At 32.5% G+C, this 23,536-nt stretch overlaps 5 protein-coding genes across 5 annotated transcripts; 2 read left to right on the top strand and 3 right to left on the bottom strand.

The window, feature by feature from the left end:
- Positions 1-6,254: 6,254 nt before the first annotated feature.
- On the top strand, positions 6,255-7,968 carry LOC125052071. The gene is made up of 3 exons (XM_047652736.1): positions 6,255-6,451; positions 6,775-7,493; positions 7,921-7,968. The coding sequence occupies exon 2, from the start codon at positions 6,788-6,790 to the stop codon at positions 7,124-7,126; it is 339 nt and encodes a 112-aa protein (XP_047508692.1). The 5' UTR covers positions 6,255-6,451; positions 6,775-6,787; the 3' UTR covers positions 7,127-7,493; positions 7,921-7,968.
- LOC125052072 lies at positions 7,737-10,068 on the bottom strand. Its single transcript, XM_047652737.1, has 3 exons — positions 9,940-10,068; positions 9,579-9,714; positions 7,737-7,957 (listed from the first exon to the last, which is right to left on the bottom strand). The coding sequence occupies exons 1-3, from the start codon at positions 10,009-10,011 to the stop codon at positions 7,848-7,850; spliced, it is 318 nt and encodes a 105-aa protein (XP_047508693.1). The 5' UTR covers positions 10,012-10,068; the 3' UTR covers positions 7,737-7,847.
- A 489-nt stretch (positions 10,069-10,557) lies between these two features.
- Positions 10,558-14,121, bottom strand: LOC125051854. The gene is made up of 4 exons (XM_047652447.1): positions 13,931-14,121; positions 12,877-12,935; positions 12,107-12,242; positions 10,558-10,686 (listed from the first exon to the last, which is right to left on the bottom strand). Exons 1-4 carry the CDS (start codon positions 13,944-13,946, stop codon positions 10,571-10,573), a joined length of 327 nt encoding a protein of 108 aa, XP_047508403.1. The 5' UTR covers positions 13,947-14,121; the 3' UTR covers positions 10,558-10,570.
- Positions 14,122-15,082: 961 nt separating this feature from the next.
- On the top strand, positions 15,083-17,367 carry LOC125051741. Its single transcript, XM_047652276.1, has 5 exons — positions 15,083-15,244; positions 15,318-15,409; positions 15,479-15,841; positions 16,859-17,051; positions 17,281-17,367. Exons 1-5 carry the CDS (start codon positions 15,226-15,228, stop codon positions 17,322-17,324), a joined length of 711 nt encoding a protein of 236 aa, XP_047508232.1. The 5' UTR covers positions 15,083-15,225; the 3' UTR covers positions 17,325-17,367.
- Positions 17,368-20,365: 2,998 nt separating this feature from the next.
- Positions 20,366-22,348, bottom strand: LOC125051929. Its single transcript, XM_047652559.1, has 4 exons — positions 22,258-22,348; positions 21,860-21,942; positions 20,996-21,134; positions 20,366-20,529 (listed from the first exon to the last, which is right to left on the bottom strand). Exons 1-4 carry the CDS (start codon positions 22,274-22,276, stop codon positions 20,447-20,449), a joined length of 324 nt encoding a protein of 107 aa, XP_047508515.1. The 5' UTR covers positions 22,277-22,348; the 3' UTR covers positions 20,366-20,446.
- Positions 22,349-23,536: the final 1,188 nt, after the last annotated feature.

Genomic DNA, 23,536 nt, shown 5'->3' with positions numbered 1-23,536 from the left:
ATGATTATCAGCCTTGCGATTCTGTAACTCACTTTTCGAACTCTCACAGCGATTTTCGCAGCGGCGGTCGCGCTCAAATCAGTCGTGAAGCAGTCATTTTACGATTTGGCATTCTGATAAGGAGGGAGCTTGTAGTTTATTGTTTCAAGAAGTTGACAAGAAGAATCGTGGAAAATACTTGTGTGTAAATCCAATACCTACAATAACTCTTTCATGATTACAGATTTTGAGCCTATAAACTATTCGGATTGCTTCAATTTACCAATAAAAGAGTGTCCTGTTGTCCAACCATGTCCATCAATACCCCCGTGTCCTGATCACAGATTGCATAAGAAAGGAAATAGGTACAAATTCGTTAAAACTCCCCCGACGGATTCTTTTAGGCGATGGGGTTTTAAAAGAACTACGCTTACGTCATTACCGAGACATATGCTTAGAGGAAAGCGACGGTATACACCATGGCATACTCGGAATATTAGAAGAAGTGCATCGAAAACAAAAGCCACATTCACAACAGTTGTTTTAAAAAGAGAAGAGGTGATCAAGAATGGAAAACGTATGATGAAAGTAATAAGAAGAATATTTAGAACTGTTACGAAAAAGAAGGTTACGGAAGATGAAGATTTTCTTGAATAAATATTTATTGTCTATTCTTACAGTAACTCAATACTAATACAATAGAAAACGTATTTATACAAAATATAACTAACATATTAACAAAACAAGAAAACATAAAATCTAAAAGAAATTATAAATAATGCCATCCTTGTGAATTCTGACAGTGTGCAATAAAATATCAGCCTTGCGATTCTGTAACTCACTTTTCGAACTCACACAGCGGTTTTCGCAGCGGCGGTCGCGCTCAAATCAGTCGTGAAGCAGTCATTTTACGATTTGGCATTCTGATAAGGAGGGAGCTTGTAGTTTATTGTTTAGAGAGTTCGAAAAGTGAGTTACAGAATCGCAAGGCTGATCTCAAATGTCATACTATTGAGGGTGCACAAGACACACGGAAATAGTGCTTCCTAAGTAAATTTGTACGCGCTTGCAGCACTGCTAGTAACTCCGACCGTTTACCACGACGAGTATGATTATTTTGCAGTCGCAGCTCCAATCTCTTCAACATATCCGAATTATATGCCCTACCTCTAAGGACCTTAAAATAATATAGTGAGATAGCAAGGTTCCTTATCTGTAACTGGTTGTATTCTAACATACGTAAGACAAACAAAAATTGATACATAACCGTTTAAAATGAGTACACTTCATATAACCTCATGTAAATATATATATATATATATAGTAAATTTATTTTGAATTCGCTCCACCATTAAAGAGTTATTCTTTTATTTATATAAAGGGAATATTGTATTTTTCAAGCAAGTTTATTGCAACGTGTCATAAAAATAAATGTATGCTATTTCAAAAGTATTATATTTTTACACCACGTCTCGTGTTTTATAATGATTTTTATTTTTTGGCGTAGTTAAGCCATATGAAATGACTTTAATACTATATAGTTACTCGTATATAGTAGTTCTAACTGTATTTACTCAGCATACATTACAACACTTCATACCTGTGAGTATTTTATTATAACAAGTTTAACAATACATACATAAAACACATAGTATCAAATAAGAATCTTTTCAGCCCCCCTCGCCGTGTCTATTGGCAAAATTCTGTAATCACACTGGTATTCCACTCTGTGGCAAACAAAAAGAAGAAAAGCGGAAATTCATAGACGATTGTGACATGTTCGAATTTAATTGTGATTATCATAAAGGTGAGGTTGGATTTTAAATAAATAAAAAAAAAATGTTGTGATTTCTGTCATGTATACATGAAATAAATAAAATTAAGTAGCGTCATTGAGCATACACGCGGAGGCTTTTAGTCCCAAAATATATATAAATAAGAAAACTCGTCCGTTCTGTTGTATTATAGATATCTTACAAATAAATTAGTCACATTACAACCCTAAGCCTTGGTTTTAGATTTCTGTACATATTTCTTGGGTCTTTTTCTAATAGGCAAGTAGGTGATCAGATTTCTCTGCTTGACAGATGCCGTCGACATTCTGGGTCAGAGCTGTTTTTCTCACACATGTTTTCTTTCACCGTATGAGCGAGTATTTAATGCACATGAAAAAATAATAGTTCATACTGGTGCACAGTAGCGGTCGGTATGACATGATTTTTTTTCTAACATATAATACCGTGCTAAATATAATTGTCAAACTTAATTTATATGGCAGATTTATCTCAAAAGCACTTTAAGTAATAAATGTTAAGTATCATGTTCATATATCACTATGTTATGGTTATATTCAGGTGGTCGTAAACGTAAATATTTCAGAATTCAAAAAAGTTTCTGACGAAGACTGCAGAATAATACCTGAAACTAGCTCAATGGCGACTAGCATTCCTAGTACAACAGAAAGTATGTCTACGAGTAGTTCAACAGAAAGCACAACGCCCACCACTATTCCCAGTACAACAGAAAGTATGTCTAGTTCAACCGAAAGCACAACGCCGACCACTATTACCAGTACAACAGATGGTATGTCTAGTTCAACCGAAAGTACAACGCCGACCACTATTCCCAGTACAACTGAAAGCACAACGCCCACCACTATTCCCAGTACAACAGAAAATATGTCTAGTTCAACAGAAAGCACAACGCCGACCACTATATCCAGTACGACAGAAAGTACAACTTCTAGCAGCTATGAAAGTACTACAGTTCAAGGCAATACTGAAGCCATATCTGCCACTACAATTACAGAAAATACACAAGGTGATAAGCAAGAGACGGAAAATTATACATGTACATCGGGTGTGACCACATTAGCTACAGAAAAATCTTCTGTAATTACTTCAACAATACCAGCTTCTATTAACACTGAAACATCATCTGCCCAAGCAAAAACGAATTCAACAACTATGACCACACATTCTTCATTTCCTGTTACATGTAATATGTATCCTAAAGACTGCGAGAGACCAGTAACATGGGAAACAACATCTAAAGGGGAGACTCGAGATTTCTATCAAATACTCAGAGCTAAATACGGAAATCGCGTTAAAATTTTAAGAGCTACTACACACTGGCCAACCCCTGGTGTAGTTCACAGATTTAATGAGGAAAATTTTCGATTCGGTCGACATAATGAGAGTTAAGGCTTTGTTAAGACGTAATAGGCTCTTGGACCATAATGTAGGTTAATAGACTAAAGTGCACTAGGTATGGTTTGAGCCAAGTTTACAATTGGGCTTGGCTAACGGCCAGGTTTTAGTAGAACAGACTTTAGGGTTATTCATCTGTTTGTGTATCAAGCGTTCAGACAAAGACGTACTTAGGGGCTGTGACTTTTTTATCGCGTCTGGCTTCTATTCAGTTTACGACATCGTATCACATTATGGCTTTATTAGATCTTAAACTAGAGGTGATTTAAAGAACTTACAGTTTATCATTTAAATAAATAATAGTTAAAAAAACTAAAAAACACGCTTTTAAAGCACATCAAACTAAAAAGTGAAAAATTATTCCTAATTTAGGCTGAAAATAGTAATGAACAAAATATACTGGTATTATTGTGAAAAAGCGTGGGTTGCTCTATAGAAAAAAAATATGGCACGGATAAGAGGATAAGAGTACTTTGGCGCTATTTATTTTTTAGTTAATTTTTTTTTCTGATTATTGCATTGTCATCGATCTTTGACAGGTGCGCAAAATTTGAATAAAATCTGTCCGTTTAAAGTGGGTCAAAATCGAGTCCGAAGGAGTCGGTTACATACATACGTACATACGTACAGGTGAAGCTCATATAAAGCGTGTAAAAATACACCATTTTGATAAATCATTCTATGGCATTTATCACCACCAAAGCACGTGATATGGTGCAGAATAATGGTTTCATTTTAATTGCTGAGAAATGTGTACACTGTACAAGGTTCACCCAAGGATATCACATTGTTTATAAATATCTGACGGTGCTTAACAAAAGTGTAATTATAGACCAGTACATTTTTGTGATTTACGATAAGATTGGTAAAATATTATTAAATAATAATTTAAATATTTAATATAAGAAAGAATTAAGTCGTAGCTTAGTTAATAGTCCCACACGTTTGACGTTCGTTGACCTCGACGTTAATCGAATATTGCAATGAACTTGGCCCCGAGCGAACGCAATCGTTAAAGTCTATACGTCTCGGAAACTATTGATTTTGTGACTTTTCGAGTCGCTCTTGGTTTTTGGTATCTTATTTGTGTTATAATTACTAGCATTTCAAGTTGAAAATACATTTTAAAGGATAGTTAAATTCACACCATATAATTTTTATATGTCATCTCATCGTTAACATTTAACGATTAATAAGTTTTACAAAAACGGCTGTTTTAACATAATACTATTTCCATAAAATATAAGTACAAACTTACGAAACAGTTTCTACAAAAAGAACGAGTGCTCAAAACTTGTATTATTATTTTGGTATATCAATTATAACTCAGCAAATACACAATTATTTTTAGAACTTACTAAATTGTTTTGTCAAATCATCTTCGAATTTTTCAAAGAAAATTTAAACTATTTTTTTTTAGTCCAGATGTCCATTTAATATTGTGCAGAAAAGGCATACATTTTTATTCATTAAGATTTGCGTTTAAAAATTAATTGTCTTTTGACTTAAATATAATATCAAAAGGAATCAGTAAATGTAGCCTTAATTAAAACTTGTCAGAGTAATAAAATATTAATTTGTGTAATTTAATACAATTACTTTGTGTACCCTACATCAGTTTAAGGTTAATATTTTTAATTACACTCACTGGATTGCGACATGTATGTTGGCAATTTTTTTAACGTCAATTTTCATGTCAAGTTTTTTAAGTCAAATAAATATTTACTCTTTCGACCCGAAGTTTAAAAGATAAATTGATCTTGACTTCCTATTATTAAGAGATAATGGTAAATATAATTAATAATTAATGGTAAATATAATTAATAATTAATGGCACATATAATTTGGTGTATAACTTTAGTTAACGAATTACATAGGTTAACGGACCTTTTAAATTGTCCGTTGAGTGAACTAACAAAAGTTCTATTATTTGTTAATAATATAACTTTTTATCAGTAGTTAGTTAGGTTTTTTATTTATTTTATTATGTAATTTTGTTTATTCTAATTAATTTCTTATGCTTTTTCTATTGGTAATTGATGTTTTGTGTGTAATTTTTTTTACACACGAATTTTGTATTGTATTCTTGTCGATTTAAGGTCACCTGCTAGGACAGGGTTGTCTTATTTATAAATATAAAAAAAAAAAAAAAATAGGATTTTTTTAAGGATAATAAAATATAATAATAATAATAATGAAATCAATCTTTTTCTTTACCATGCATTGTTTCATAATGTGTATGATGAAACAGGCAGATAATATTGCATCAAGTGAGCTTTGACAATTTATTTAAATATTACGTGTCTTCTTTCTTTAATGAGATGTTGTACTGTTTTGAAATTTGTAGTACACCAAAGTTACGAAATGTAACCATTTACAGTAAATGATGATATACAGAGATGAGTTGAATCATTAAGTACTTGTATTACCGTTTACTAAGTAGACTGCAAAACTACCGAAGAAAATAAAAACTTCAGATATAAAATATAAATTGGCCAAATATTTCTACGTCCTTTGCTACACTATGTATCATTACGTAATCCAGGAAGATGGTATGTTAAGTCCACCATTATATTATAAATGTCACCCTGGAAGGACTTTGTGAGCAGTGCGTACCACTATCGATTTTTAAAACCGGCATGTCTGGGACAAAAGTCGACGTCATTCAGGCACAATAGGTCATCTCATTGTCTAAAAATAAGCAATCAGATCTATGCTAGATTCTTAGTCTTCCCCATTAGACAGGTCTTCAAACACACATGGTAAACATTGAATTGATTGATCAACGGAAGTAGGAAGCGACAGTTCTGAAGTATACAAGGCAAACTTGTAAACTTATATTACGGTACTAAATCATGTTAATCACATGGTGATTAATATATGTAATGACCACTTGTTGTTCCTATTTTCATTTAATTGTAAAATGCGTAACATATTTCTATATAGTAAGTAATAATGTGTGATAGTGTTTTTGTGTAATAATTATACTGAATGATATCTCGTGATTTCTTTACATAAGACGTATTATTTTTTAAAGATAAGGTATAAATAGTGTCTTCATCATGTTTGCTATGACATATGGCTCTTGAATATCGATGCCTCTTATTACGTAATATTTACAAAAAAGTAAAGTAAAGTAAGGAACAAGTTACAAATCGGAACTCGGAAGTCACCGGAAGGTTACTGCAGAGCAAGCTATATATTATGAACATTACCTGCGCCCGCGCAGTGCTCGTTATAACGTGACCGTGACTTTTGTGAACGTAAGTGCTGTTTTTCTACTGTTCTTAATATAGAAGATTGTTTTAATTAGTGTGTTTGTTGCATGGTTATCCATTTTATTTGGATATAATGAAGCCTGTGTCTCTTTAGTGTTTACTGCTTACATTCTACCTACCCAATACCTTTAATACAAGCAATTGTCTTGGTACAATAATGTAATATAGTTTGATACTATTAAAGTGTTTAAATAATTCAAAGTAAACAAACTTCTGTAAGCTAACTCCTTAACTTATTAGCTTAGATAGCTAAAAGTCAATTAAGTTTAATTCTTTTTACTTTCGGTAAGTCTGTCTTTAACTTTCAGGTGAACCGAAAACATGCACAGAATACTTTTGCTTGCCGTTCTAGGGATAGCGAATGCTTACCCAGTACTATTCGATGAACCCTTACATGCAGGGATCGAATATGCTCCCCTAGCTCCAGCAGTACACTCCCACCCTTCTGTAGAACTTAATGCAGCCAGCGAAGCACAACTCCCAAGGGAACTCCTTAAATCAAATGCCTTTTATGATAACCCCGCAATTGCTGCTGGCTTGGCGAAAGAATCATGGTTTACTAATAAGGAAATGCAGGTAGTTGAGCGTGAGGCTGAAAAGATACCGAGACAGAGGATCTATGATATGGTGAAAGGTGCTGGCTTCCTTGATCAGCACTAAACATTGATTACCTACCTTACATATTCTTTTGACAACTACAATTAATTTGTGTATCATAGATTTTTATCTACAGCTGCAATGACTTTTCTTCACACATTATTATTTAGATAGTTAAAATATATGTTAGTTAAAATATTATATTTATTTAAGTAGATAATATTGTTGTCTTATCTTAGTTTGAATATTTGTTGCGTGAATTCCGTTGATTATAAGTATTTTTAAGTCGTATATTTTAAACATTTTAGTTTGTAAGCCTTGTATATGCACGTAACTTTAATTAAGGGCGTCACCTAGTTTGATTTAATTTTAATTTAATTGTGTGAATGTGTAAAATTAATACCTGTGATCTCGAACAATAAGTACTAACGTAAGTTATTGTTTCGTATACTATTTATTGAATAAAACAATTGTTTGTTATTCCGGTGTTTTCTTGGTTTTTTACTTATTATGCAACTCTCGTTGAATTTCAGAACTTGAATTAAAGCAATATATCATTTATTTTTGTAAAGTATTATTTATTATTAAGTTTCTTTATGAAACAATGTCAATACCATCCGCTTTTGAATAGGTGTTGTAAATTATAGAAGTATTTGATACATATTTTATATCTTATTATATTGAGGGAAATTAATCCATATATTTAAATTAAAACCTAAATATTTTTTTATGAAATACTGTCTATATTTCCATTGTTGTTTTGCCACAAGTTAATACCATAAAACTAGATTACAGAATTTTCTAATTCACAACCATCACCATATGCTGGTTTCTTGAAGCTTCTTCCTCGTTTGCAGGTCACCCAGCATTCATGAACAGGTTTTTGAACAAAATCTGTAAGAAGAAAAGTCACAGCAATTTCGGCTGTATTTATCAGACAATAAAGATATATTAAAAATGTATACTTCATCCCTCTGATATAAAAACAAAGTATATAGTAGTTTTTAAAATATTCAGGATTGTTACACATACCGTCGACAGTACAACATCGAGAGTTTTACATTGCGGGATTTCCAATATGCTGTGACGATGTTATTGCACAATAAAAGCATTGTACGGAGGATATTATACTTTCATAGATATTAACAATACCCTAGTTATAACATGTTCCTATCGCAAACGGTAGATCAATAGTTCAGGTGACCTAATTTTAGGTCAAAAACCGATCTATTTGTTTTACTTAAACATACCGTTTTAATAATAATTAATTGATTCTTTATTAGTTTTATTATTAATAGCTTTGAAAAGCAGTAAGAAATAGTTTTACTCGTTATTTGAATTTATAGAATATTAGGAAGATAAAATTTTAACTAGGTACTTATTAAAAATACACGTCGATTAACGTCTGTGATGTATTATATTAAATAACAAAATTCGCACAACAAAAATGAATTAAATTATCAATAAATTATTAAAACTCCCAAAAGACTTACGAGATAAACTCCTTTTTCGAAACCAACTATTAAAACAGTTCAGAGGAAAATTAGTTTGTAGATCAAGCAAAGAGTTTTTAATATAATAATATGCAAAGGATATCATTATAATAGGTAGTTATATTTATGAGAACTATAGGGCTTGTAAAAGTATAGGATATATATTTTTTTTTTGATGTTTGTAATGTATCCAAATTTTGAGATTACCATATGGGGTACCTGTTTAACTGGTTAGTGTTATAAAGTTTCAAATAAGCGAATTCTATTTAGATTGTAACTTACTTAAATTATTTGTTATAATAATAATAAAATAATGGTTTTAGTTAAGTTAAATAGATCAGGTTCCAGAGTAAAGCGTAGGCGGATTATATTGAATCGATTTCTGAGAATTCATCCGAGTCACTGGTCTTAATGATCTCGTTAAGATTTTCTATTCAGATCTACATTTTTGTTGGCAAGTATTTTTCGTAAACAAAATGTATCACTCTTGAGCTAATTATCCTGTATTCAAAGCATTTTTGGCGTTAATGTTTCTCCTGGAAAAGAGCTTAAAAATGTTTCCTTTTAAGTAGACTAGTTTTCTGAATGTCAATTTGGACATACGGGATTCAACTATGGGGTTCGGCGTGTGACTCTAACATAAGTATCATACAGAGGGTTCAAAATTACATCTTGAAACAAATATCCAACTGTCCGTGGTTTATAAAAACATCGGAGATTCATAAGCACCTCAAAATCAGGACTGTCAGAGAGGAGATCAAGACCTGGAGTATGAAATACAGAAAAAGGCTAGAAATGCATCCTAATAAGCTTGCCACGCAAAAAACCATACCGGACCTAATAAATAGGCTTAAAAGGCGACAACTCCTAAGTCTTGATAGACACGGTTGAAAGAGAGGAGCAGTCTCGATAGAGATTTTGCTCTGAACGTCTAACAGCTCTCAACACATCTGCTCATAGTCTAGCTGACTGATTGCAAGATAAAGTCTTATATAAAAAAAAAGTTTTCTGAATGAAATTACCTTTTCTGGTATCGCAATTAAACTCATGCATGTCGCACGTGTCGATAAAAGTGCGCATTTCACCGCACGAGTCGATTCCGCAAATTGGGACTTGATCGTGTCGGCAAATGTCTGCTATTTGGCACTCTTCTTTAAGCTTAAAACAAGTAATGCACATGATTTACGAACATTATTTTTTACTGGAACATGCTTGTTAGAATAATTTCAAGTTAGAATCTTTATGACTGACTTCATTTACGATTTGGGTGATAAATAGAAAAATATATTTTATTTACTTATAATACCTGTATTATTTATGTAGTAAAATACAATAATAAATTAGTGCCTCTTTAGTTTATAAATTAGTATTTTCAAATGTTACCTTAGCACCGTCGACATGAGCTAAGCAGTTTTTTACATTTATTGCCAACACTGTAATACAAACAAGTAACATATTTCGAACATGTTTTATTATCGTATTTTAAATGGATTGTATTGTATGTAAAATCACAATAAAATCTTAAACAATTATTATAAACATCTATTTTTAATGGAAAAGTGAATTTGTTTCTTTCGCATTAGGTATTAACTAAGACCATTTCTTTAAAATTATTATATTTATTACCGATTTTGGATGAATGGTTGCCTAGCAACACTAAACCATATATACCTTAAAACACATTGTATACAGTATTTAGCTTAGACAAAGTAAAACCTAGTATTTAGTTAGTATATGGCGTAAGATTCTGATGCTTTAGGGGCAGCAAAAACAAATGAAATAGAAGACTATTGATAGAAAAAAACATATTTATAAACTTCACACACACGCACACATTCCAGAAACAATTGAATGCGGGTAGTTAAACAAAACACGGCGTAATAGTGTCCTAGGCTAACGCAAAAATCGGTCTTGAAAGATTTAACTTTGCGTTTTGTCCTTCATATGACGAAATTTGTGCGCTGGAACACAATCAGTGTGGCAAATGATAATGATCAGTTATCGGTTTAATAATTTATTTATATTTTGGTTTCATATTTAAGTTACAGTCGGTTCGATATTCTGGCTTCTTAAAGGATCGTCCTCTTTTACACGTTACCCAACACTCGTGAATTGGCCTCTGTTTGAAATCTAGAAAATGCAAAGATAAAGATTTCACCGTTTCATTCTGTAAGCGATTGTTTGATATCGGATTAAAACGATTCTTTGTTTAACGCTGTTCGTAATTAAAGTTCTGTAGATGTCATTATGGAAAATTTTACAATTATTTTTTTTATAAAATAGGTTGATAAATCATGGGATGTCACTCGCATCAATAAGCACAGCATTGATTAAGATTTATTAACAAGTTATACGTTTCTCAATCGTATAAATTTAGAACTTTGTAAGAAATTTGTAGTAGAGGTATAATCAAGTGGGCGTACTCGTGTCGTACCTCGAGCATCAGTCTCCATATAAAAAAACCAGTCGTAATTTCTGCGAGTCGTAGATTTTTGTATTAGATATTTTTATTCGATAGCGGTATTTTTTAACCGAGGACACCCGAAAGAGGTGTAGAAGGGAATTGGTTCGGAATATTACGATTACTATGAATTACAACTGGTTCCTTAATTAGAGAAGGTTCGTTGATAGCTTAGTACTATAATATACCTAATATTGTAGTACTAAGTTATCAAGGAGGATCATCAGTCTACCTTAATTCTTCTATCTATTGAGTGTTTAAATAGCAACTCTTTCTAACATTAAGTTTTTTTTTTTAAATTATTATTGATTAAACATTATAAATTAACTAAACGTATATAAAACACGAAATTAAATTAATTAATAAACTAATGGATTTCACCTTGATGCCTTGGTGAATTCCTTATAAACTGTGTTAAAAAAATACAATCAATACAAAAAACGAAATAAAAACTTTACAAAAAACAGAGAGAAAATGAAACATTTTTATACCGTATGCATGTTAACGTAAAATTTTAAAAACCGTTAGATTGTAATCTATCTCGCGAGATTATAAACTGTCGAAAGATTGTGAATCTCAGCGTACTGCTTACAATTTAACGTATTATTATTCGGTAGATTTTACTACACTAACTTAGTTATCATTCAAACTTCTTTGGTCAATTACAGATTAATTTTACTTGCCAACAATTTCATATAACTACCGAATAATAACACCTTAAATTGTAAGCAGTTCGTTGAGGTTCACAATCTTTCGACAGTTTACAATCTCGCGAGATATATTACAATCTAACGGTGTTTACAATTTTACGGTGACATACATAATATAACATCAATTTTAAAGTCAAGCAATCACATCCCAGGTTGGCTAAAAAATAACTTAGTGGGACCGTTGCAATTTTCGAGTGTTATTTTGAAATTTGAGGGTAAACAATTAACGTATACATTATTTGCGTAGTATGTAAAGCTATTTTCTAAACTATCGGCAAATCAATATCACAATATGATGTATGTATTTTAAATAAAATTCTATTTATGTATTAGTGAACCTATGAAAGAGAACGCGACTCTAGTCAATGAAGTTCTAAACCTTTTTTGCTGTCACAGTTGAACTCATGCATGTCACAAGTGTCTATGAATGTTCTCATCTCCCCGCATGAATCTATTCCACACATTGGTACTTTATCGTGGACGCATAAGTCTGCTATTTTACATTCTTCTTCATTCTGAAATATATAATAATACGAGAATGTATGTGCGTGCTCCTATTTCACCATGCGTAATGTTGATAGAGGACAAATCTTTGTTTTTTATTATTATCAATTAACATTTAATTACTATAAGATTTTACTGGTGTAATGGTTGCAGCTCCTTACAAACATTTTGTAAAACAAAAAACTTGGCGATTAAAGAGAGTGGCGGAGAGTTTATTGCCAGTTCTTCTCGTTCGTTTTACGCCCTTGATTTGAGAACTGGCAGTAAATGTAGAATTAGAAGCATTTAATATGTATTACTTTATTGACGAGTGTACATTGTGTTACCTAAATAAATAAATGATTTTGAATTTGAAAAATGCGAGAAATAATTGTAGTTATTAGTATAAAGACAAAACAGTTATGTTAGTTTTCTGTCAGTCAGAATTCAGCAACCGACGAATTATATTGGTTTAAGAATTTAGGTTAACATAGTTCTGGAGTATTCTATGGTCTATAAACCCGTGTACATACTTTTAGAGCTCGTGAAACGTAAATATTAAACGTATAATTTTTTAGACATATTATATTTGGTATGACAAATGCGAAAAGTCTTTTCTTAGTTTGTATATACTAAAATATATCTATTTTTTAATACACATCGTACCTTTATGGTTTCACTGTGTGCCGTCACAAGACTTATGTAGGCCAGTAGACTTGGTATAACTAGAATAAAAATTAATTATATTTTAATTGTAAATGTTCACGTTGACCATTAACACTAGATCGGTAGCCAGATACATGAATTTTTATGAAGTATTTTTAAGAACTTAGAAAGTCATCGACGATACAAACCGCTCTACATTGAATACGGTCAAGTGGAAAGACTGGAAGGAAGGTGGAAGTACTGGGGTGCTCCCGCCCAGAGCCTAATATTCAGAACAGTACTGCCGAATTTGTGCTTTATAGAATTACAAACGATGACTCGGAGTGAAGTACCGTCTCGCCTTGTTGAGCACACCGACACCAAGCTTCTTACAGGCTAATTTGGCGTTCCCTTTCAAATGACCTCGAAACTTAACGTCATTCGATATGTATATTTTTTTAGGTTTTTGTAACTTCTTAGGGTTAAATTGTACTAGATTAAGTCACCAGCTGAGCAACCACGACGAAAACCGTATTGACGATCGGTAATCGGTAATAATAAGTAATAATTGGTGGCCTTTTAGAAATCTCAGGAGCTTAGTTAATAATAGAATCCATTATTTTGGAGAACTAGGTGGTTAAGGCTGTTAGTCGTTAGACAGATCAGAGCGATCGCCTTTTTAGGGATCGGATGTATTGAAGCGGTCTTCCAGCACACTGCAGCATAGTGCAGTAGCACAGGACAATTTTCAGGCCGGTACCTGTACCTACCGGAAAATGCGCGTTATGACACAAGCCAACTAAGGAGGATAATTGAGGGGATGCCATCAGGCCCGCTCGACCCAGGAAGATAGAGATTTGCGTATAACACGTTGCCGGGATATAATTTCAGGCATCAAAGTATCACACCGCAATAATGACAAAGGTGCCTTCCCGTGGTCATCTAAAGTCAAGTTCAGAGCCTTCTCCTTCGCGGTGTGAGCTTCGCCCCTGTGCAGTGGAGGAATGTAGGGCTGAATGTATATAAAGGAAAATATTTTTCCTGTATTTTAAATTGTAAGTTGTAAACTACTTACCTATAAAAATAATCATAACGGAGCATTGTGGTTAAACACGTTTGCACAATAGTAACATGCTATAAAATTTTATCTTTTGACGACTTTAAATGGCTTACTTGAAATCAAATATGTTCAAAGCGAAAAGGTATATATTAAAATAATAAATTGTGCGAACATTGTCGCTGTCTTTTAAACATTGTTATGTAGTCTATGTAACGTATCAAAATACATGTTTTATCATGGAATATATAATTAATGTGTCACCTTTTCGAGTGCGACTTTCACAAGTTTCTTCCTTATATATGATTGTTTAATCAGCATACTTGCCATGCAGCCCTGCGATTCTATAACTCACTTTTCGAACTCACACAGCGGTTTTCGCATCGGCGGTCGCCCTCAAATCAGTCGTGAAGCAGTCATTTTATGATTTGGCATTCTGAAAAGGTGGGAGCTTGTAGTTTATTGTTTATTAGATGCCAAATTTTTAGATTTTAGAGCGACCGCCGATGCGGAAACCGCTGTGTGAGTTCGAAAAGTGAGTTACAGAATCGCAGGGCTGATATCCTTCAATGTTTCCATCTATTCCGTGTTTTAATTGTATGGCGTCATAACCTCAAGTAATGTAGGTTATATTTATTTACTCGCATTTTAATTAGTACGGAAGAGCATGTGACATCGCTATTAGCTATGTGAGAACCGCATCAATGTTTCTAATTTAATCACAACTCGCTTAATACCTATAAATCACATACAAGTTATAGACTAAATCGTTTTAATATTTGCAGAATATAAAAAATTTGAATGTGTATATTAAAGCTGTTATAGAAACCGAAACTTGAAATTTTAGTCGACTTACATTAGATTGTATAGTAATTTTCATTGTTTTACAAACGACCATTCCACGAAATAAATTTTTAAACGGTTCCACTTTTATTAAATATTATGGTTACATAAAAACCGAAAAGAACAAAGGTCAAATAAATGAAGGCTACGTTAGAATTAACAAAGTGCCGCCCACGCGAGCTCTTTGATGAAAATAAAGAGAATTCATATTAAACAATGTAATAAAGAAACAGTTACAAGCTGTCTATGTTTTAAATTGGCTCATTTTAGAGTTTAAAAAAGTAATTTTGATCTGGAATTTGAGAAATACGATAGTATGAAACTTTTTATTTAAAGGGTGTTAAAATATGTTAATATATTAAAATTAATACTTCAAGTATTAAGATCCTTCGTATCATACTTCCAATTACCGACACTATAAGTGGATTTCTTCGCCACCCTTTCTAAGTGTGTTGCTTCAAAAGTCCAACATGAAGTTCATATTTATTGGTAATTCTCTTTTAATAAGGGCTATTCCATTAAGAAAGTTAATTTAAATGTTATCTACCTAATATTGTTTCAGTTGCGGTGATGTCCTGTATATATATGTATACGAATCAAGAACATATAGAAGGATTAGAAGACGTGGTAGTTTATAGAGCAGAAAGACCAAAGGTGAGCAATTAATATATTTTTTCACTTAATTACTTTCAACAGTCCCAATAAAGGCGCTTGTTCCACCAGAAAACTAAACGCGAAGTTGAGGAGACAAATGCGAGCATGCAGTCACATTTCCTCCACTTCATCGAAGAAAAGTTAATAGAGCACACTGAAGCATTAGAAAGTATTTTTAAAACAGCAGCAAACAACGAGGAATTGTTAAGGGAACTGAAAGAAAATTTTTCAAACAACATGGATCAGCCTAAAATGCCTGAAAAGATCCAGGAACATCAACCTACGAGGAGGAGCTCGAATGTAGATTCAGAGAACTCCCTGGTTAAATTTGGAAAAGGGTTTCCAACTTATGGAAGCCTGTCAAAAGACATAATAATGCGGAGGTTTGAACCAGATGAAATGCCAAAAGCACTTGTTGAAAATTCCATAGAGGTATGTGCGTCGTAAATCTTTTGAAGCTTGTGGGTTTTCAGAAGATTTTACTACACACTTACGCCTGTTTTTCGAACTAATCAAAATAAATAATTATGACGCTGTTAGTAAATATCTACAGTCAAAACCGGTTATAACGACATTGAAGGGACCGTATAGTTGCCGACGTTATATCCGATAGTCGTTATAAGCAATGTCATATACACAAGTACAGTACATATGTATGTACATAGTTATATTATCATAGTTATCGATCTAGAATAGGTAGGTATGGGTTATATGGTATGTTAATATTATAATATGTAAACGAGTCAAAAAAGAAACAAAAATATTTATTACGAAATAGTTAGGTACAAAAGTAATCAGTCATCCTGTTTTTTTTTAGCCCAGTCTCAAATATTTTTTGCATTTTACGTTTCATACTCCTCAAGGTATGAGTATCACCAGTATCAAACTGTTGGTTAAAGGCAACAAATTTTTGCAAAATCGTTACAGCGTTAAGAGCCTCGGAAATCGTTGTTGGCTGAAACTGTTCGTTGGGAGAAAGTGCGTAGGTAATAATATGCCTAAATATTCATTCAATGCTTATAAATAAGATTTAAAATCGTTTGTATTGTTTTGTTTTGCTGAGACAGGAAGCGGTTGGTCGTTATAGCCGATGAATATCGATAAAATTTCGTCGTTGTAAGCGATATGTCGCTGTATCCGATGTTGTTATAAGCGGTTTGTTTACTGAATAGTTTAATAGGGATTCGGACGGGACCATACAATCTGGTTGTAATAACCGATAGGTCGTTGTAAACGATGTCGTTATAAACGGTTTTGACTATTTTGATTTAACAATATGCTCTAAGCAATCCTTAATTTCTTTTATTTTGACAGTTTTGGCACTCTCGAGAGGTTCGATTAATTGAAAACCATGTTGACACACATGTGTGTCTCATATATTATAATTTAACGGACTAAGACCCCAATCTTAATCCTAGTATTTGATCATAACGCAGCAATTATTTTCAGACCCGTGGAGATTATGGAAGAAACCCGCTAATAACTCAAAGTAAAAATTATCGCAGTCCGAGTCCGTGGTGTTCCATCGCAGTACTATGCCACAGGAAATTTAACCCTATCTGTGGATACGATGACAACTTTGGATATGGAAAATTTGACGATCTTTGCCATATGTTACAAGTTAACTGCTATTGGAAATACAGTAAGTTATTATTTGTAGTAGGTATCTTAACGAATTTGCACGGTCTGTCAGACAATCATCCCATAATTCCAAAATAATTTAGATTTTTTGCTTCCCCAGCTTAACCATTGCTGCACTTTTTGAGCAATTAACATTCAGATATATTTCTACTAGAGGCCTACGATGTTTTAACCGTTGCAGACGAGTTGGAGGTATACGCATGAAAATTAATAATAATACCTTGTTTCAGATTTTGCTCTTGTGCCGTCTTGCAGACCAATAATGAAAAAGTAGAATTCATGACTTCAAATATTTATTTAATAAATTATGCTAATAATAAGTTTTTATCCAACTCCTTGCCCCAACTCTCTTGGATTTGGGCAAATCCCTTCCTCTTCTTTGACGTGTCTGAAAACTATAAGAAATAATTGTAACGTCTAAAATAATTCCTTGGATGCAAAATTGCATATGCGGTGCTCCGTTTGGTATGGGGCTACTCTTTCTATGTGATTAATCTGGCACTCGTTAAGTAAACCACATATTAATATTTTATCTAATTGTATATACCTACTACGCGCAATTCAAATGCACTCGAGTTTGTACTATAGATGCGCGCGGAGGGAAACGCGCGGGTGAAATCATAAATTTTCCTAGCTTTAGGCCTACTCTTAAGTAAATAATCGTCCCTCCGTCGTTTGCCTAATGAATCAACGTAAACCAACTATTTACGTAGTACCGATCGGCATATTGGGTTTACGTAGCGTATTTGAACAGTATTCGATGTTTGGCACCGCTAGCTACTAATCCAACTATTTAATACTACGAATAATCTAGTTAAGCAGTTTCGTCCACTGAATTCTATCTTTTTAACATATACAATACATTTACATATATATTTTAAGCACAGACAGAGAGAGAGACAAAAGGAGCTTATAAGAAAGGTAAAACAATAAATAAAGTCTTTCAGATCAATTCAGCTACGGCGGTTAACAAATATGTAGTTTAAAAAAACTGATAATATTTTTTTAAATGTATTCCTACTCTAGAATTTGAAACTAAGACTCCTTGATCTAAAGTGGAACACGCATATACTTTTTATTAAGCTTGTAAAATACGTACCCATGTTGTATTCACAAGAATACTCATATAAATCGCAAAGATCAAGAAAAGTCCTCGCCTCATTCACTGATTTCCCGCAGGTGATTACAGTGTCGTGGAAACAGGTGTAGGCGTGCTCACATAGTTTCTTTAACTCACTCTGAAATATTACAAAGTTCAAATAAGTAAGGCTTAGTACAATCATATTTTATAGTTACACACACAATCTAAGACTACGTGACAGATATATTATTTGACAGACCTTAAATACTAGCTTTTTGTATCTATACCGTAATGCATGATTGTGTTATAAGTTTTTTTTATTTTTGAAGATAATTCTTACCAAATGCGCTTTATCCCCAACTAAATGTAAATACGAGTCTTGAAAAACAAGCATCAATGTTAGTAAGAAAGTAAGATATTTTCCTAACATTTTTACAGACACTTTGATTATATCTTTGAATAGATAATCAAGAAAGTCAGGGTATCTATCGAAGCACAATTGGTTGTCTAGTTAACAGGTGCGTATTAAGGTTTAAGAAAGCCATTAAATTATTTGATTATTCTGAGTTAGTAATTTTTTTAAATGCTATAATACGCGATTTGCTCATCTACTGTGTGACAGCGATCGTGATATTCTGGGAGGTTTTCTGGTTTAAGCAAATACAGAAGAAGAAGAAATGTGTATACAATTGTGAGCATTAACAAAGAGGCTTCAAGGCGCCAACAAACTGAAGTTCCTTTCTTTTCAATAATTAATTTCCTTTAATTGAGGGTTAGACATAGCTATATATAGCCTCATAAGATTAAAGAAATTCTAGAATTCTAACATTGGAAACGGCAGTTGTTATAATTATAAATATACTGAACTTTAATGAATTAGGGTAAATCGTGGGGATCTTTCTAAATAAGATTAGACAAAATCTTGATCATCCCTAAACAAGTATTTAGCAGTTTAGTATAATAATTAGTATTCGTGCATTTCAGTCCGTCTCTGTTCCATATTAACTTGAAGAATACAGGCAGGATGTTCTAAAGGTTGTATACATAGTATATTGTTAGCTGTTCTGAAAACTATGTTTGAGTATCATGTCAATGTTTCTATGAAAATTTTCTGATGTTTAAGATCATCTGCAAATGTTCTTTGTAATATGTATATATTATGATTATATATTTAAAGTATATACAGAAGTACTCGCTATTACCACGTTGTTAAACTGTAGCAAATATTTTTCACCAAGACCTATTAATGGATCAGTAAAATAAAAGTATCGACAGGTAAAAAATTACAAATTTGTTTAAGTTTTCAAATAATAAAAAATATTAATATACAGAGAAAGAACGTTTTAAATGTCTTAAGACAACTTCATATATTTAATATAAATTGTTGTTATTTTGTAATTAGTGCGTTTTGATATGAAATCATAGTGCGATATCTGTATTTACTCAACAATATTTTTACTATTCCCGTTTTAATACAGGACCTAAGGTGGTGAGGGTTTTCGTGAGAATAATATTCATGTAAAATAAAAAAAACTGTGTCTGTCATCTTTAAATGAATTTTCCAGCCTCTGCAGAACCTATTGTTATAAAATCTGTACATTTTTCAAGCTCTGACGAGTTATTTTGTCTAATTTTTGCCTAGCTACGTTCTATACCTCGGAAACTTTTTTAAATAAACTATGAATTGGATGGTGAAATGTTCGATGGGTTTATTTACCGAACCGTCAGTTCCAACTTTTTCATAGTTTGATGGAGTATGTATCGTATCGAACACGCACTTAAACATCAATAAATTATTTCCAAAAAAAATATTATAAAAATACTATACCGAGTCATATTTGTGAGTCTATTTTTAGTTCGAAAATTTATTCACAAAACTCAATCTTTCTAATCAAATATTTATAGTTTTATTAAATAAACAATTCGACTGTGCGTATTTTTCACACAAAGATTTCTGTTCCTAATAGACTTTAAACAATCATTACTACGGCACCACACTCTAGTTGGTGTAAGTATACGTTTTAAGTAGGCGCTATTTAACTGTGACGTTTCTTCAGTCTCTCAAAGATTCTCTTCTATCTATATTAAATTATATTCAAACTACGTTTAAATTGCCAGTGAAGTAATTAATTATATTTAAGAAAGTATGCGTTGTTGTTGCACGCATTAAATATAAGGAATTCACATCGAATAGAAGTGAATGAGGATACAAAATAAGTACAACCCTATAAGGATGGTTAATAAAAATAGGGATTACTTTATTTACTTTTCTTATACATATTTATTTAACTTTGTAGTTGGTGAATATTCAATTTTTAATCATCATAATAGCTGTTGGTTGGTCGACGAGATGCAGTCAGAATAGATTTGTCTTGAGGACATCCAGTCTGTTTATAATCTGAAATAAGTTGAAAGTATTAAGCAGATGAAGGTTTCTTTACACAGGCGCACGTATTTCTAGCTAAAATGCTTTACTGTATAGTTTTCGGCCTTGTTCGACTACAGATAATGAAATCTCGGGTTCATACCATAGGTCGAAATAGTAAAAACGATCTTTTAAAATAAATTAAAATGGCAGCCCTTGTTGAAAGTTGACAGCGCTACGCCTTTCCCGATGTTTGATATGAGCTCGTAAAGCTGAGGCTCTGGACGTGTCGGAAACCTGTCCGATCGGTGTTTGCGAGTTATGGAGCATTTGTTTACTAGGATAAATTGGCTAGTATCAATAGTAAAACGCCGTCTCAGCCTCGATAAAATTTCAGAATGTTCAGGAGTATTGCCCTAAGGCAAAGGGTCGTTCTGAGCGTCGTCTTAACAAGCTTTTATCGGTTATATAATCAAATCAAATCCATTTCATAACTCACTTCGCCGCCTTATACAGTTATAGTCGAACATGTCACACAGATCGCGGAATCCCATGACGTCACCAGCATGGCTAACACCACAGATTGGTATACGGTCGTGGTTGCATACTTTGGCCATGCTGCACCATTTGGCACCCATCTGCGAGAATACAAGAAAAGAAATGTGGCTGTAAGAGTACAGAATTCTACTCAAGTATATTAAGAATATTATAATAAAAATCTTGTCCTGCCCAGTTACTTCTATTCTACTAGTAGTTGCAACGTATTTGATAGATAATAACTGTTGTAGTTTAAGGTTTTGTATAAAATAATCTACGAGTATCATGACTGTCTTTAGAACTTGGAGGGTTAACCTTGTTGCAAGGTCGGTCAATGTCATATTTATTTATTTTTTATATTTATTTATACTTTATTACCTTATACAGGTTACAAAAGTTATAAGGCAACGGGCGGCCTTATCGCTAACAAGCGATTTCTTCCAGGCAACCCTAATGTGGAAAGATAAAAAAAAACACCTACAGAGGGTAGAGTACAAGAAGTGCATAAATAATTAACAAAAAAAAACTAAACTAAAATAAAATAAAATCTTAAGAAAAAATAACAATAATAATAAATAAAAATATATTTAAACACAAATTTAAAAGCCAATCAAAAGGTTAACTGAGTCACAATAATTAATATATATCAGCAGAGCTAATTACGAGGCAGAAAGAAAATGATTAAAAATAAGCTTTTTAAATAAATTTAAAGACTGAGCTCGTCTAATATCAATTGGTAGGGAATTCCATAGCATGATACTTTGCACAGTAAAGGCATAATAAGTAATAGCACATCATCACTTAAATTATTTAAAAATAATTAAACCTTCCGCCCCATAGCGATATCTTCATTGTCTCTATCTCGCGGTGGTCCGTGGGCAGCCACAACGTAGAAGACCATCATAAGGACTGAAATCATTTTCAAAATAATGTTTATACTTTAACATATTGTTGTTAGAATTGATTTGAAATTATAAGACGACATTTCGCATTGGGAAAGCGAAGCGATTGGCTTAGGGAAGGTTAAGTAGAAAAATTGACAAAGAGAATGCTTTGAAGAGATTGATAAGCCAGACAGCCATGCGTCTGCTCCTACCCTAGTGCATCTAGTTTAAAAATAAAAGAGGCTAAATAAGAATAGATTATAGAAACTAGAGATGGATGGTTTTCTTTTCCTTTGGCAAAAGATGTAAGCTATTTAAATAAATATAAGAATGTACTCACGAGTAATTTTCGTAAACATTTTCTTTGTGACTGCTGTGGTCGCGCGATTAGGTTTAAGTAACTTATTGTGCTAAACATTGTTGAAGTTAGCTTCTATTGTCTATGACTTCCTGTTTGCTTTTGATTTGTATATACTGAGTTGTGTGTAGGTACTCGGAATACGTATCAAATAATAATTAATACTATAGTAGGTAATTGAATGTTTATTTTTTGGTATTTTCAACCAAATAACTCACATCACTCAGATTATTATAAAAAAAATATATTTTTTTATTGATAATACTCTACTCCCCTGTCATTGTGTCAAGGCCTTTTTCTATCTCTCAAATTTTTATAAAAAAACATGATACATTATATTAATTACAATAAACTACTTCACAATTGGTAATATTTTTATTTTCAATATTCATGGTGGAGCCGGGGCGCAATTCCTCGCGAGACCCGCTCTTTCAGTTTTGTACATATAGTCCAGTCAAATTATGGCTAAAAACGGGTTAAATAAACATGAGCGAACACAGTTTGGGGGGGGGTTTGTATTCTGAGCATAAATTCCAATTTGAGGGGTTGTACTGAGATCAGCTCAAGGTCATTTCGATGGAAACGCGTTTAATTCGATATCTCGAGAATGGTTAGTGTTAGGCGAAAAATTGTAGAGACCTTTTCTTTTCCAAACAAATTTTTTTTTTTTATAACATTAATATTTTGCAACTTATTACTCCTGCAAGGCAAAAATTTTAATTTTCGTTGTTTTCTCTAAAACCCCTAGTAGCTTACCATTCACACATCTGACATCACAAAATCGTGGCCGAAATTATAAAAATCATGTTACGGAAATTCAATTTGCTTGCTTGGTTTCGGTTAACTTCTATTTATATTGTAACTAATGATTGATTATAATTAAAGGTTTAAGCTATTAATAAACAACAAAAGAAATGTATAAACATGGTGAATTTTTAAATTTAATATTACATAGTAGGTTCTATAAAGGTGGTACTTGTTGGCACGAAACTCGGTTGAAACCTGAAGAAGGACATGTTTACTAGTAACTAGGAAAAGCTTTTGCTAAAATTTTGTTTTAGAACCAATAACACCGATTCAACTGATACTTCATTTAATTTGAAATTAAATATACATATATAAAAAATTTCACGTGGTAAAATTAAATTAAATTACTAACTCTACTTCTAGATTAAAATCATTTCATTCATCAAAAGTTAAAGGAACATTTAGTTTTTACCGCGCGTATAAATCGATTCTGTGCTAAACTGTGATTATCTCT

Source organism: Pieris napi, chromosome 8 (genome assembly GCF_905475465.1).
Source record: "Pieris napi chromosome 8, ilPieNapi1.2, whole genome shotgun sequence".
Taxonomy (NCBI): Eukaryota; Metazoa; Arthropoda; class Insecta; order Lepidoptera; family Pieridae; genus Pieris; species Pieris napi.
Note: the sequence above shows the minus strand (reverse complement) of the source record. Positions and strands in the feature narration are given on the sequence as shown.

Excerpts from the sequence above, each read along its gene's own strand:
- LOC125052071 (XM_047652736.1), top strand. The coding sequence starts at position 6,788 with ATGCACAGAATACTTTTGCTTGCCGTTCTAGGGATAGCGAATGCTTAC.
- LOC125052072 (XM_047652737.1), bottom strand. The coding sequence starts at position 10,011 with ATGTTACTTGTTTGTATTACAGTGTTGGCAATAAATGTAAAAAACTGC. Across the intron at positions 9,715-9,939 it reads CTCATGTCGACGGTGCTAAG|CTTAAAGAAGAGTGCCAAAT; the intron begins GTAACATTTGAA and ends ACTTGTTTTAAG. Across the intron at positions 7,958-9,578 it reads TAATTGCGATACCAGAAAAG|ATTTTGTTCAAAAACCTGTT; the intron begins GTAATTTCATTC and ends TTCTTCTTACAG.
- LOC125051854 (XM_047652447.1), bottom strand. Across the intron at positions 12,243-12,876 it reads CACACAGTGAAACCATAAAG|AATGAAGAAGAATGTAAAAT; the intron begins GTACGATGTGTA and ends TATATATTTCAG. Across the intron at positions 10,687-12,106 it reads CAACTGTGACAGCAAAAAAG|ATTTCAAACAGAGGCCAATT; the intron begins GTTTAGAACTTC and ends TGCATTTTCTAG.
- LOC125051741 (XM_047652276.1), top strand. Across the intron at positions 15,410-15,478 it reads ATAGAGCAGAAAGACCAAAG|AAAACTAAACGCGAAGTTGA; the intron begins GTGAGCAATTAA and ends TTGTTCCACCAG. Across the intron at positions 15,842-16,858 it reads TTGTTGAAAATTCCATAGAG|ACCCGTGGAGATTATGGAAG; the intron begins GTATGTGCGTCG and ends AATTATTTTCAG.
- LOC125051929 (XM_047652559.1), bottom strand. Across the intron at positions 21,135-21,859 it reads ATATCGCTATGGGGCGGAAG|ATGGGTGCCAAATGGTGCAG; the intron begins GTTTAATTATTT and ends GTATTCTCGCAG. Across the intron at positions 20,530-20,995 it reads TAACTGTATAAGGCGGCGAA|ATTATAAACAGACTGGATGT; the intron begins GTGAGTTATGAA and ends AACTTATTTCAG.